This window comes from Capricornis sumatraensis, chromosome 5 (assembly GCF_032405125.1).
Source record: "Capricornis sumatraensis isolate serow.1 chromosome 5, serow.2, whole genome shotgun sequence".
In the NCBI taxonomy this organism is placed as follows: domain Eukaryota; kingdom Metazoa; phylum Chordata; class Mammalia; order Artiodactyla; family Bovidae; genus Capricornis; species Capricornis sumatraensis.
The window spans coordinates 42584077-42600162 of NC_091073.1; the positions used below are offsets into that span (position 1 = coordinate 42584077).

The 16086-nt window shown below is 34.9% G+C and overlaps 1 protein-coding gene across 1 annotated transcript in view; it reads left to right on the forward strand.

Moving 5' to 3' along the window:
• Positions 1 to 16086, forward strand: part of PCLO (piccolo presynaptic cytomatrix protein) — a 375834-nt gene that overhangs the window by 253380 nt on the left and 106368 nt on the right. The window contains exon 10 of the mRNA XM_068973161.1: positions 15797 to 15922. Coding sequence (XP_068829262.1) covers positions 15797 to 15922 — 126 coding nt within the window. The remainder of the gene's footprint in view (positions 1 to 15796; positions 15923 to 16086) is intronic.

Consider the following 16086-nt stretch of genomic DNA (forward strand, 5'->3'; position numbering starts at 1 on the left):
CTACCTTTACTGAGGTATCCTTTAATTTTTCAGTACAGTTTTATAGTTTCCAGTGCAAAACTAGAATTTCTTTGTTTAATGTCTTCCAAATTATTCCATTCTTCTTAGTGCTTGAGAATGGAATTGTTTTTTTTAACAGCTTTATTGAGATATAATTTCCATCTTATAAGTTTCACTCATGGTGAGTATAAGATTCAATGATTTTTTTTGCCTTTTTTTAAGCTTTTTATTTTATATTTTAGTATAGCCAATTAACAATGTAGTGAGAGTTTCAGGTGGATAGCAAAAGGACTCGGCCATACATACACATGTATCCAAGAATGGAATTAGTTTCTTAATTTCAGTTTGGTATCATGCACTGCCATTTTATAAAAATGCATTTGATTTTTGTACACTGACCTTTTAGTTTATAATCTCACTAGTGTTTTTAGTTCTGATAGGTTTTTTTTTTGTGGAATCCTTAGGGTTTTCTAGAAGCAAGATTATGTTGTCTACAAATAAAGACAGCTTTACTTCTTCCATACCAGTGGGGATAAATTTGTATAAATTTCTAGTCTTTATTGCATTTTCTAAAATTTGTGGTATAATACTGAGCAGAGTAGCGAGAGGAGACATCCCTGGTTTGTTCCTGAAGAACATCAGTGACTAGTTGTGACAGTAATGCAGGGATTCTACCCTAAGCCTGTTATAGAATCCCTTCCTCTCTTCCCCTCTAAAACTCATTGGAAGGATTTTTATTGGCCTAAATTTTAGAAAGGTGAGCAGAAGTATTTAGGAACAGCTTTTAAAGCAAACACTAGCTGATCAGACTGCACTTTCTTCTCTTCACCAATGGAACTCTCAAATCCTGGCAATATGAAGAGGTATTAAATGAATTATGTTTTCATATTTGAAAGAGGATAAAGAGTTTACATACATGCATACATATATACATACCCTCATATTCACTCTGGTTTTTATTTCAATAATTCTTTAATGGAAATGGTTACATTTGTGACAATGACCTTATTTACATAGGTTAGGGTTAGGGTCATTATATTATCCCAATATGCAACCAAAGAAATTATGCATGTAAAATCCTAAGAAAGGAAACGAATATCTCAATTAAGTTAGAAAGATATGAACATAGTTATATTGTTCACTGTACACTTGCATATTTTTTCCTTTGCTTCTGAAATAATTTGAAAGTATAACCAATTCCACCAAATACTGATACCATTCTTCTTTCTCTTTCTTACTAACAAGTGTTTATAATGAAAACCCACAAACTTAAAATAGAGGTGATTTAGATAGATAGTTGCATTCAGACTCTAGATAGAACCTTCAGATGTTAATAATAGTTCTATATATCTTGTTTAGTCTTTCTTGAAGATATCATATTATAATCAGCAGATTAGTTTAGAAAAATACCCCCATGTTCCATGGAATGTATTCCATAGTCAATAAAAATACTGGAACAAAAATTTAGCTACCTTTTATAACTGTTACTTGAAAAATTTTCCAAATAATATAGGATTACAGAAAGTAGAATTAAAATAAACAAATCTTTCACTTTCCCACTGTAAAAGTAAATAGCTCGTGTTGAATGTAAACTCAACCTCAACCTAGATATGAGGCAGATATGCAAAAAGCCTGTGGTAACAATTCTACTTCCAAGAATTTGCAAGATATTTGAAGAAGTAGAGCTAATCCATAGCACACATTGAATACATGAGATTGTCTCTTGAAAGTTAAAATAAGTCACAAACCATGGGTACATGTATGTACACATACAATTTTTATACTACGTATCTTCATTTGTTCAAAGAATATATTAATGAGAGATAAAGAATATATCTTTCCCCATTTTCTCATGAAGATTTTCATTTCTCTTTCCTCGTAGAAATCTAAAAGGCAAATCTCCCATCTGGTCTTCTAAATACATGTATCATTTTCAACTCTCTTCGTTGTATGTGTATGTGAAATGAGTATGTGTGTGTCGTGTATATATAGATAGCTGGATGGATGGATGGATGGATGGATGAATAGATAGAGATATCCTCAGTAAATTATAGTAGTAGTGAAAACTATAAAGATAAAAATGAAAACTGTCATAATCTGACAATTGACACTCTCTTTCCTTTCTTCTTTATACCCAGGTACACGCAGTAAATGTTAGGAGCATATTGTAAAGTAGTTTACATACATATTTTGTATATAGGTATAAATTACCTAACAAAGACGTTTTCCTTTTACATCAAAAGATCATCATAAGATAAGTTTAATTATTTTTATTGTATTTATAGATATTTAATCATCTATATCCACCATTCCTCAGTTGCAAAACATTTGTGCTGACTTCCCCTTTGCAATATTATAAACAATACTACAATACCACAGTGAAAAAATGCTTCCATGATGTTCTTTATTTCCCTAAAATATAGAGGCCATATCAGGGTTGTACTCAGGAATAGAATAAACAGTTCTGCAAGGCCAGCATTTTAGTATCAAAAAGTTGGAGTGCCCCCTGGTTCTTTAAGAAAGATGTGATTGGCTTGGTTGAATAATTGTATAGACTTGGAGGAAACTTGAGTCCCACCTGCTCAGGGATAAGCAGAAATTGGACTGAATCCCCTTGATGAAAAGTGGAACTGTGAATCACTCAGTCATATCCAACTATTTGCAACCCCATGAACTTTAGCCCACCCAGGCTGCTCTGTCCATGGGGATTCTCCAGGCAAGAATATTGTAGTGGGTTTCCGTTACATCTCCAGAGGATCTTCTCAACCTAGGGATTGAACCGGGGTCTCAGGCAGATTCTTTACCATCTAAGCCACCAGGGTAGCCCAGATCACTTGATAAAGAGTGCTATTTGGTGAAGGATCTTTATATCCACCAGAGAGGGAAGGGGATTTTATGATTAGACCATTTAAAAACCTACTAATTAGACTAGATAGTGAGGCTGCATATAATACTGAGTCTTGATTTTAGCCCTTAGACCTGATTAGTATTTTTTATTTCCTTTCAATGATTTTATTATTTCAGGAAGTGAGTTATTTTGGGGTTTTTTTGTTGTTCTTTTTTTTTTTGGCTTATGTTATTTTTTTAAATTTTGTTTTGCTAAAACAGAGTACAAAAAGGGGTCAAAGTTAGGACCAGGTCATAAAAGGAATAAGAGTTAGAGCCAGATCATATTAAATAATCCTGAATTTAATTTGATGGGTAATATGAGCACCAATGAAATCGCTGAAGCTTCCTTTTTGAGATTTTTTTTTGAATGTTTTGTCTGGTTCAAAGCTGAATTCTGAAAAAATTTTAACCGTGATGAAATAAGGGGCTCAATAAATGACAGAAATGGTATGGACCTAACAGAAGCAGAAGATATTAAGAAGAGGTGACTAGAATAAACAGAACTGTACAAAAAAGATCTTCACGAACCAGATGATCATGATGGTGTGATCACTCACCTAGAGCCAGACATCCTAGAATGTGAAGTCAAGTGGGCCTTAGGAAGCATCACTATGAACAAAGCTAGTGGAGGTGACAGAATTCCAGTTGAGCTAGTTCAAATCCTAAAAGATGATGCTGGGAAAGTGCTACACTTAATATGCCAGCAAATTTGGAAAACTCAGCAGTGCCCACAGGACTGGAAAAGGTCAGTTTTAATTCCAATCCCAAAGAAAGGCAATGCCAAAGAACGTTCCAACTACCAGACAATTGCATCCATCTCACATACTAGCAAATTAATGCTCAAAATTCTCCAAGCCAGGCTTCAGCTATACAAGACCTGTGAACTTCCAGATGTTCAAGCTCATTTTAGAAAAGGGAGAGGAACCAGAGATCAAATTGCTTAACATCCACTGGATCATCAAAAAAGCAAGAGTTCCAGAAAAATATATATATATATTTCTGCTTTATTGTCTATGCCAAAGCCTTTGACTGTGTGGATCACAATTAACTGTGGAAAATTCTGAAAGAGATGGGAATACCAGACCATCTGACCTGCCTCTTGAGAAATCTGCATGCAGGTCAGGAAACAACAGTTAGAACTGGACATGGATCAACAGTTCCTAATAGGAAAAGGAATATGTCAAGGCTGTATATTGTCACCCTGCTTATAGGCAGAGTACATCATGAGAAACACTAGGCTGGAGGAAGCACAAGCTGGAATCAAGATTGCCGGGAGAAATACAAATAATCTCAGATATGCAGATGACACCACCCTTATGGCAGAAAGTAAGAAGAACTAAAGAGCTTCTTGATGAAAGTGAAAGAGGATAGTGAAAAAGTTGGCTTAAAGCTCAACATTTCGAAAACTAAGATCTTGGCATCCGGTCCCATCACTTCATGGCAAATAGATGGGTAAACAGTGGAAACTGACTTTATTTCAATGGCTGAGTTTATTTTTGGGGGGGTTCCAAAATCACTGCAGATGGTGACTACAGCCATGAAATTAAAAGATGCATACTACTTGGAAGGAAAGTTATGACCAATCTTGATAGCATATTCAAAAGCAGAGACATTACTTTGCTAACAAAGGTCCATCTAGTCAAGGCTATGGTTTTTCCAGTAAGCATGTATGGATGTAAGAGTTGGACTATAGAGAAAGCTGAGTGCTGAAGCATTGAGGCTTTTGAACTGTGGTGTTGGAGAAGACTCTTGAGAGTCCCTTGGACTGCAAGGAAATCCAGCCAGTCCATCCTAAAGGAGATCAGTCCAGAGTGTTCATTGGAAGGACTGATGTTAAAGCTGAAACTCCTATATGTTGGCCACCTGATGCAAAGAGCTGACTCATTTGAAAAGACCCTGATGTTGGGAAAGATTGAAGACTGGAGAAGAAGGGGACAACAGAGGATGAGATGGTTGGATGGTATCACCAACTCAATGGACATGAGTTTGGGTAAACTCTGGGAGTCGTGATGGACAGGGAGGCCTGGCGTGCTGCAATTCATGGGGTCGCAAAGAGTCAGACACAACTGAGTGACTGAAGTGAACTGAGGCGAAAAATGTGGTGAACTCTACTTCATGCAGTTAGATAAATTGTAGGTAACACACCCTTAACATGTCTCCTACATTGTTTAGGAACACTTCATGAGGAAACATTTTTTTTTAAGGTCAGGTGTTTGAAAGTTAAGGCACTTATGTCATTTGTTCTGTTTCTTGTGGAAAACCAAGAGAAAGTGTCCATTGTCACTTTGAGAACATGTGTTTTCTGTCCTAAATGCTGCAAGTTCTCAGAAACCGAACAGATTCTAGCAAGCGGGTCTTGACCCCAAATTTCTCCCTTCCCATTCAGAATGGCTTTTTCTCTTTTATTAACTGTCCAGATATGTTGTAAATATATGACACAATTTCTCATTGTAAGCCCCTCAAAGTGTCTTAGGAATAAACAGAGTATACAACTATAGAAAAAATCATATTTGAATACAATCTCTTCTAAAATCATTTCTTCTTCATATATTTCAGTGAAAACTTGCATTCATTTCCTCAGTGACAAAGGAAGTATTTACTGTTGGATAGTTTCTCATTCACATCATCACTTTTCCTGACATCTGTCAAGATAAATATTGCTTGTAGAAATGGGTTCCTGCCATTAAGTGACATTAATGGCTGTGCTTTTAACTGCGGATGGATGAACACATTTTTCTGTTTTTCTTAATAAATAAAAGTAAAGGAATTAATAATTGATTCTTTAAGGAGAGGGTAAACACATTCAAGATGTTTAACCTACAGGTTAAGGAGGGTAATTTGGTGATATATATATATAGCATATGATTTCATCTTGGAAAATGGATAATAAGAAATGAGATTCAATTAAAAGAGAAAAGACTTCTAGAATATTTTCTAAAATTGTCTTCTAGAATTTTTTTGACAATTAGAGTGATGAGCAAAGGTATAAAGAAAGAACAAGAATGTGGGACTCAGGAAGAAAAATGGGCTCTAACCTTAGTCGTTTTACTTACTAGCCAACCTAGCCAAGTTTCTAACCTCCTGTAGTCTCAGCTGCTTTGTCCTAAAATGGTGTGGACAATACCTAACATGGAAAGTTATAGAAATGATTTTAAAATGCAAAGTAGGAGAAACTCTAGAAATGTTAGTTACTTTTTTCCCTTCTATCCCCGAAGCTGTTACCAAAGAGATTGAAAACAAGTAATATAATACATATAATATTGGTACAAAGTAGAAACAGCAAATAGTGTTCATTAGTTCAAAGTTATATATTTTGAAACATACAACTAAAAGTTCCCTAAATCTTATGCAGTAGAAAACTAAATGAAATAAAAGCAGCTCACTTTTTGTTCAAAACACAATTTCAGAGGAATGTTTATCCTTAGCCTGGCCACCCAATAACATAATATTTATTCTTAATTTCAGATAGTATTATAATAACAGTTTTTAAAAATAGAGTAATGAATATAACCTAAGTAATTATATTAAATAACTCTTTAGTAAAAAATATTCCCTAACGTATACTGGATGGTAAAATCTGTTGAACTGTGTTGAATACCTCTTTTACTAAAGTAAATTGATTTTGATTAGACCAGGTTTAGCCTGTAGCAGAAAAATACTCTGGACACCTGGATTTTATTTATAGTATCCCTAAAGTGACTCGGCAAATTCAGAATTTTTCTCTCCAAATCAGTTTTTCAACTACTGCCCCAAATAATGGTGATTATAATACAATTATGTTATCAGGCCTCTTTATAGATTTGCAAGTAAGATATATAAGTATTAATATTACATATTCATTTAATAGATATATATGACATAGTAACACAAATGCTAAAATACAAAATGGTAATATCTTTAATACTGAAAAGGTAACAATTTCATCTTTGTAATGGCTGATAAAGGTATAAATAAGTCTTAGACATTTATGCATCAGTAGAAAAATGGAAACCATAGTGACAAATCAAGCAGAGCCTTTCCAAAGTGATCACTTACAGCTTCAGATTAAATGCTATTTAATACATACGCATTACCATATGCAGATGATCTAGTGGGAAGTTGCTCTATAACACCTGGAGCTCAACCACATATTCTGTGACAACCTGTAGGGGTGGGATGGAGGGTGGTGGGAATGTTCAAGAGGGAAGGGATATATGTATACTTACAGCCAATTCACCCATCACTTCATGGGAAATAGATGGGGAAACAGTGGAAACAGTGTCAGACTTTATTTTGGGGGGCTCCAAAATCACTGCAGATGGTGATTGCAGCCATGAAATTAAAAGACACTTACTCTTTGGGAGGAAAGTTATGACTAACCTAGATAGCATATTCAAAAGCAGAGACATTACTTTGCCAACAAAAGTCCATCTAGTCAAGGCTATGGTTTTTCCAGTGGTCATGTATGGATGTGAGAGTTGGACTGTGAAGAAAGCTGAGTGCCGAAGAATTGATGCTTTTGAACTGTGGTGTTGGAGAAGACTCTTGAGAGTCCCTTGGACCGCAAGGAGATCCAACCAGTCCATTCTAAAGGAGATCAGTCCTGGGTGTTCTTTCGAAGGAATGATCCTAAAGCTGAAACTCCGATGTTTTGGCCACCTCATGCGAAGAGTTGACTCATTGGAAAAGACTCTGGTGCTGGGAGGGATTGGGGACAGGAGGAGAAGGGGACAACAGAGGATGAGATGGCTTGATGGCATCACCAACTGGATGGACATGAGTTTGGGTGAACTCCGGGAGTTGGTGATGGACAGGGAAGCTTGGCGTGCTGCAGTTCATGGGGTCGCAAAGAGTTGGCCACGACTGAGCGACTGAATGAACTGAACAGCTAATTCACAGTGTTGTATGGCTGAAACCAACACAACATTGTAAAGCAATTATCCTCCAATTAAAAATAAATCTAAAAACATTAAATGCTGCCATTTAATCCACAAGCTGCCTAAACCCAAAATGTTTCCTCTCCTCAGTATTGACTGACAGGTACTGACTCCCCAACATTTTTTACAGCCTGGTAGTTTCTCCTTTTAATGGCCTAATTGTAAGGTCTCTCTTCACTCTCCCCTCTGCAACTGAATGAGAAAGGGAAGGGCTATGTATGCAGCTCCCCAACCCATCCTTTCTCATCCCACACTGGGTTCCCTGGCCCTAGCCTTATGGGAGATTCATCTCTAACCCATTCATTTGGAGTGTGGGCTCCTCTCTAGCATTACCGTATATTAGGTGTTGTCTTGAGCAGTTAACCTCACAAAGTCTTATTTTATTCATGTAGAATAGAGGGTTTCCTTTTTGTTATTTTTAATTTTAAGATTCATTGTGTTAATATAATTTTACAGACATTTTCCAAGAACAGAATATAATACAAATCTATTATTTTTAAGATCACTGTAACTAATGCATTAGCCCTCATTTTAGTTCAGTCGCTCAATCACGTCCGACTTTTTGTGACACCATGGACCGCAGCATGACAGGCATTAAGCCCTATGTAGAGAAAATTAGACACTTCAAAGTTTCAAAACTGAAAATTAGACACTTCAGTTTTCATCCATTCCTGATTCATTCATTCACAAATTTAGTGTAGCCTAGATGCCATGTACTTCCTACACACATTATACTAGAATCCCAGTGATGCAGAACTGATACACAGAGCTCTTCCTCTTCATTTATGAAGAGCAACAGGTTTTCTGTTCATAGCCTATTTTCCCTTTATCTCCTACCCTCTATCACTGCTCAATCACTGTGGTTAAGTACTATAAACACAACTATTCCACTGGTTTTGCTACCAAGATAATATCCCTATATATTGTGTACATAGAAAACTCAGAATGCAGCTTTCATCTTGGTATTAATTTCTGTTGGTGAATAACAGGTTCAGTTCAGTTCAGTTCAGTCACTCAGTCATGTCCAACTCTTTGCGACCCCATGAATCACAGCATGCCAGGCCTCCCTGTCCATCACCAGCTCCTGGAGTTCAGTCAGACTCGCGTCCATCGAGTGAGTGATGCCATCCAGCCATCTCATCCTCTGTCGTCCCTTTCTCCTCCTGCCCCCAATCCCTCCCAGCATCAAAGTCTTTTCCAATGAGTCAACTCTTCGCATGAGGTGGCCAAAGTACTGGAGTTTCAGCTTTAGCATCAGTCCTTCCAAAGAAATCTCAGGGTTGATCCCCTTCAGAATGGACTGGTTGGATCGCCTTGCAGTCCAAGGGACTCTCAAGAGTCTTCTCCAACACCACAGTTCAAAAGCATCAATTCTTTGGTGCTCAGCCTTCTTCACAGTCCAACTCTCACATCCATACATGACTACTGGAAAAACCGTAGCCTTGACTAGACGGACCTTTGTTGGCAAAGTAATGTCTCTGCTTTTTGAATATACTATCTAGGTTGCTCATAACTTTCCTTCCAAGGAGTAAATGTCTTTTAATTTCATGGCTGCAGTCACCATCTACAGTGATTTTGGAGCCCAAAATAATAAAGTCTGACACTGTTTGCACTGTTTCCCCATCTATTTCCCATGAAGCGATGGGACCAGATGCCATGATCTTCATTTTCTGAATGTTGAGCTTTAAGCCAACTTTTTCGCTCTCCTCTCACTTTCCTCAAGAGGCTTTTTAGTTCCTCTTCACTTTCTGCCTTAAGGGTGGTGTCATCTGCATGTCTGAGGTTATTGGTATTTCTCCCGGCAATCTTGATTCCAGCTTGTGTTTCTTCTAGTCCAGTGTTTCTCATGATGTACTCTGCATATAAATTAAATAAGCAGGGTGACAATATACAGCCTTGACGTACTCCTTTTCCTATTTGGAACCAGTCTGTTGTTCCATGTCCAGTTCTAACTGTTGCTTCCTGACCTGCATACAGATTTCTCAAGAGGCAGGTCAGGTGGTCTGGTATTCCCATCTCTCTCAGAATTTTCCACAGTTTATTGTGATCCACACAGTCAAAAGCTTTGGCATAGTCAATAAAGTAGAAATAGACAGGTTACCACAAATTTAATGACTTAAAACAACACACATTTAGTACTCAATGTTTTTGTAGTTCAAGAATCTCAAGCATGGCTTAACTAGATCCCCTGATCAGGAACTCACATAGCTGCAAACTGTGTGTTGTCTGGGAAGGGAGTCATCATGATAATTCTGTTTAACATTCATCTCCAGACATAGTTACAAAATTTTTTTCTTGTGATAAAAACTTTTAAGATCTACTCTCAGCAACTATCAAACATGTAAGCTAAAATAGAGAAAAAAAAACTCTGTGTGAACAAAATGTCCATTAATGATGTGTGAGTCCTGAAAATTTTCATGGTGGAAATTATTTCTGAAGCATTTCAGAAAGAGGAAATCCTATGCCCTCTTAGTAAAAATACTTTATCAATTCATACATCATCTGACATTTGAAAGATGTTACTTAACAAACTCAAAATACCAGTGTCTTTTGACGTATTGTTATTGTTGTTGTTGTTGTTTAATCGCTCAGTCATGTCCAACTCTTTGCAACCCCATCAACTATATATAGCTTGCAAAACTCCTCTGTCCATGGGATTTCCCAGGCAAGAATACTGGAGTGGGTTGCCATTTCCTTCTGCAGGGGATCTTCCCAATCCAGGTATCAAACCTGGGTCTCTAAAGTGCATTCGTTACCACTGTGCCGCTCTTGACTTATATCCATGACTTATCTTCCTTATTTCCTTCCCATGCCAATGGCCATTTCAGTCCTCTGGCAGGCAACTTGGACCTATCTCATCCAGGATGGTCTAAGTGTGAATAGTATTTTACACATACTTTGAAGCCCATGCAACATTTTTACCTTAATATTATTCAAATTAGAAAAAGACAAGTGGTGAACTTTTGTTCATAGAAATGTGAAATACAATATTCACTTCAAATTCTTTATGAATCTTTATGTATTTAAAAGTAGGAAAGAAGATTTTATACAGTAATTGGCTCAATTTAAAAAAAAAGTTAATTGTTGAAGAGCTGAGTTTGTAATTTGTGTGTCCAGACTTACGGTTGGATTATATTTGGCATGAATGAATATGGTGTTTCCATTTTGAATTTTCTGGAAACAGTCAAGTATGGATTGCTAATAGTGCAATTGATGAGCTTTGTTGTGTTTGTAGAAATGTTTTCTTATAATGAACAAAAGTAAGTAAAGTTAAAGAACAAATAGTGAAATATTCTTTAGGTCTTTGTTTTCCAATGTTAATGAATTAATATAGCATTTGATAAGATGCAAAGGAAATCATTATGTAATCATATGAAATCATTATGTAATCATATGTAATCATTATGAAATCATTAATGTAATTTGATTTTTCTAAATATTTTCTTGGATAATTTGTAACAGTAGGTACAACAGCCTTATGCAAGAGTATAATTAAGATGAACTATAAAAATAGATTTAATTGAACTATGCTTTGTATATTTTTCATTATCCTTAGTACATCATTAGCCTTGATTATTTTTTGTTTTTGTTGTTCAGTCGCTGTCATGTCCAACTCTTTGTAACCCTGTGAACTGCAGCACACCAGGCTTCTCTGTCTATTGTTATCTCCCTGAGTTGCAAACTCATGTCCATTGAGTCAGTGATGCCATCCAACCATCTCATCCTCTGTCACCCCCTTCTCCTTTTGCCCTTAATTTTTCCTGGCATCAGAGTATTTTCCGATGAGTCAGATCTTCACATCAGGTGCCCAAAGTATAGGAGCTTCAGCTTCAGCATCTGTCTTCCAATGAATATATTCATATTAATATAGACAATATATTTATATAGACAATCTCTTCTTCAGCCCAACTAATTATATGACTAAACTAAGCAGTATATCTTTGTTCTGTCATAACTTTATTATGAATAATAAATTATTGATTTAAAGACTACTATTCATAAGATAGATGTTCATTGATGAAAATTGTCTTTTTCCTTGATGCTTAAATGTAGCACATGATAGTGAGGAAATGAAACAAGTATTGCTATTTTGCCCATATTCAGTGCTGTACTTATAACATCATGATATTTTCATGTTATTTAACAATGGAAATGAAAACATTTTTATAATACCTTAAATATCAGAGCATTTAATATAACATATGGATAAACATATAAAAGTAAAGTAGATTTAAACTGCAAATTTAAATTCAAATGTGAGGATGTTTCCTTAGTATGCTCATGTTTATTTTATGTACAGCTTACTTTTTTTATTTTTTCATTTCAATTTATTGAGGTATAATGGGCTCACAACATTATAAGATATTTAAGGTGTACATCATGGTGATTTATGAATACATTGTGCTGTGGTTGCTTATAGATTTCCCTTTAAGACTTCCTTAACCACATTTATGCTTATATGTTATAAAATTACTGTAACTTTTGATGATCTCTTTTACTAAAGCTCCTATGTTCTTTACAGTAATTATTGGCCTCTCTTCTCTGCCATAGTGTGAACTAAAGAGCAAAACCAGTGTACTTTCATGCTTCTGAGGAAAAATTTTAGCAATGTTTCTAGATGGAATAGAAACAGAGAGAAATAAGTTTATGTTGTTAAAAATGTGTAAAAGTTAAAACCAATAGAATCACTTATCAAGGACCACTTAGATTTAAGCATTTCAGTTAAAAACTAATTTTGCCTCTTAGGCTTATCAAATTTTTTATTGACATTCTGCTTTTTAAATTTGAGCTGATGTGTTTTATTTTTATGGAAGTGTTTTTGTTTGTTCTGTCTATATTCATAAAATATCAAAGTATCACCATAGAAATGGTAAATAAAAATATCTAGATTTACATTCTTATAAATTATATAAATTAAATTCATACTCATGGCATCCAAATTAGGATACAAGCAACTACTGTAAAATAAACAAATGTTTTCCTTTAGGTCTTTTTATTTTTTAACTTGCTTTTCTTTCACAAACTTTTAATATTTCTATGTTACTTTATTGCATACATGAAAATCAGTAGCAGTCAACACAGCAGGATCAACAAGAAGAAAAGTCACTTTTGAAAATTTGCTATGTATTAGAAGCAGTTTCTATATACATTAAACCTTGAACAATATGCATTTGAACTTCATGGGTTCATTTAAATGCAGATTTTTTTTCAACAGTAAATATATAATGCTACATAATTCACAGTTGGTTGAATCCAGGGATATGGAACTGAGACACAGAGAAACCTTGTATAGAAAGGGCTGAGTATAAGTTTATGAGGATTTTCAACTGCACAGAGGGTCAGCACCTCAACCCCCAGGTTGTGGAAGGGTCAACTGTCTATCAAATCTCATTTTCCACAGTATTTTCATGGCTATGTATTACTCCCATTTTACCAAAGACACTGATTTGTAAAGTATATTTAGAAAGTGTCAAATTCATTAGCGTGAAACTGTATTTTACAAAATTAAATAATTATTGTGGATATAGTTATAAGTCCCTATCACAGATGCTTTGCTAGAAAATTTTAGAATGTACTCTGTCGCTAAAAATCAAATGGCACTAAGAACCCAACTACTTATCTGCAAGACAATGTCATTTTCCAAAATGAAAACATCATCAGTTTTTTTTAAGTAGTCACATATTAATTAATAGATTCTGAAATTCTACTTTTTAGCTATACCTTTACAAGGTATAACAATTCTGCTTGTAGTTTCTAAGCATATGGCTATACCATATTCTATATAGTACAGACTTATTTTTATGAACTGTATTTACATGGTAATTTTTTTCCATTTTTAATTTAAATATATTTTTAAAAATTTTACAGTGTTGTGTTGGTTTCTGCCATACAACAGTTTTAAGCTTAAAAAGAAATAAGAGCAATGCCATGAGCACTTTACTACACCCTACTATGCTCTGCTATCATCTAGCATAAATATTGATATAAAACTTGGTCTTGAAAATATGCCTTTACACTAAAGAAATCTCATCAATCATCTTTGGGGATCCCAGACTGACCATGTTTTTAAATTAATATGGATATATTGACCACATTAGAAATATTCAGTATATGTATCTGTTTTATGAAATATTTAACAAGTGATGAATTGCAACTTGTGAGTGATTCAACCATGAAAAATAAAGCCAAGTCTTAGATTAAGAATCTGTTTTTTTTTGGACAAATTCCATAGAAAAATCCTTTAAATATGACCAGCTATTTTTAAATTCTCATTTTGTAATTTCTAAAATGACTCAACACTATATATATACACACACATATATAAAGTAATTGAATAAATAGTGGCTAATAACTTTTCTTCATCTTCTGCTCTTTCTGAGTCTAATCTAATGTCTTATTGTAGAATCAGTCCTGGCAAATCTTTAAATGCTAATGTCTAAGAAATCAACTTTTGTTGAGACTGAAAGTCATGCACAATACCTGCTCTATGTCATATAGTGACTGCTAGTCTTCACTGATCCAGTTATGTTCAGTTTGGATCATCAATAATCTCTAAGAACAGGAACACTGAGCCAAGAGGCTTGTGGCAGAAAAGCTCCACAAGTGGGGCCACAGAGAGCTAGCATCTTATTTAACTCTCACCCTTGGCCACCCTTTGTAAAAACATGCAGTTAATTTGTTTTCATTTTGTTTTGAGGCTAAATCTTCAGAACACTTGCTCTGGTGTAATAGCAGGTCTTGGGATGAGAGTGGGGGGTGGGACACTAGGGGAAACAAGGGAGAGTAGGAGGGGGGAAAGGGGAGGAAGGATGAAAGGGAGGGAGGAGGAAGGAAGAACAGGAAAGAGTAAATTCATTTGGAAGTATCATCTCACCTGGAAATAAACAGTATTTTACCAAAATACAGCCCTACTAGATAAATGAAGAAGCAGTCCATAATTCAGCTACTGCTTGTTGAATGTTTGAATTGTGTTGATGCTAACTAGAGGGATTCTTTTTGAGGAGTTAAGTAGGAAAGTACAGGATTTGGAAGAGACCTGGCTTTTAATTTTAGAGATTTTGAAAGAGTTGGAAATGGTACTTCAATCACTGAATGAAATGTTTAATTAATTGTGTCTTCAGTAAAGGAGAATTCTGCTTTCTTTTAGTGCTTTCATTTTAAAATCTTATTGACATTTGTAACAAAAATATATGTGGAGCTGTATACACTAGCTGTTTTTTAGCTTACTCTTTTAAAATAAAATGTCAACAGTTTATTTGATTCAATTAGATCTCTCATAATAATCATCACTTCTCAGCCTTTTGGCTAAAATCAAGTATAGTGTGTGGATTTCTCATAATAATCATTTTCCATCTTTCATCTGCATCGCTAATTACAGAAAAATCTATTCTGTTGAATAAGGAACAGTTTACCATGTTGTTCATCAGTAAAGAATGCTTTTATTATCCCTGTATTAAGTGCCATATTAATGCACAAACAATATCAGTTAGTTTCGGAATTAAGGCTGAAATGTGAATAATAATTCATAAGTTATGATCATATTTTCACTTTATCAGTTACAGTCATTTATGTCTTCTCAGTTTATGATAGCCATTACTTCCTTTTTGTAAGTTAAATGTTCATCAATTTCATAAATGACGTTTTTGCTCTGAAATTATACTGGGAACATCGTCATATAAAATTCTTACAACATATATGATCAAAATGGACAAAAGTTTATTATATTATTGAATATGGCTGAAATAAAAAATAAAAATTATTTGTTAATGTCAGATTAATCATTATAGATCCTACCAAGATCTCAGATAATTCTTTGCTATCAACTACTATGAAATCATAATATTGTTCTTTGGTTATCAGTGTCCAGTTCCAATATTCATTTGGGGTTAACTTCTACATATCAGAACCCATTTTTTCTGCACCTTATCACTTGTGATAACTGTTGTCTTTTCTTAACTTATTGCTAATAATTTGCTAACTTTTCAATACAGGTAACGGATTAGGAATTAGAATTGTGGGTGGTAAAGAAATCCCTGGATATAGCGGAGAAATTGGAGCCTATATTGCCAAGATTCTTCCTGGGGGAAGTGCCGAACAGACAGGGAAACTTGTGGAAGGTAAGAATAAGGATTTCAGAGTAAATTAAAATGAATGTGCTCATATTAAACGTATCTTAATTTGATCTGAAAGTTTTCTCTTCTTTTACTGTCTAGGAAAACCTCTCCTTGTGGTTAAAGGTGACATTGTGGTATAGTAAAGGAAGATATGTCCACCACTGTAT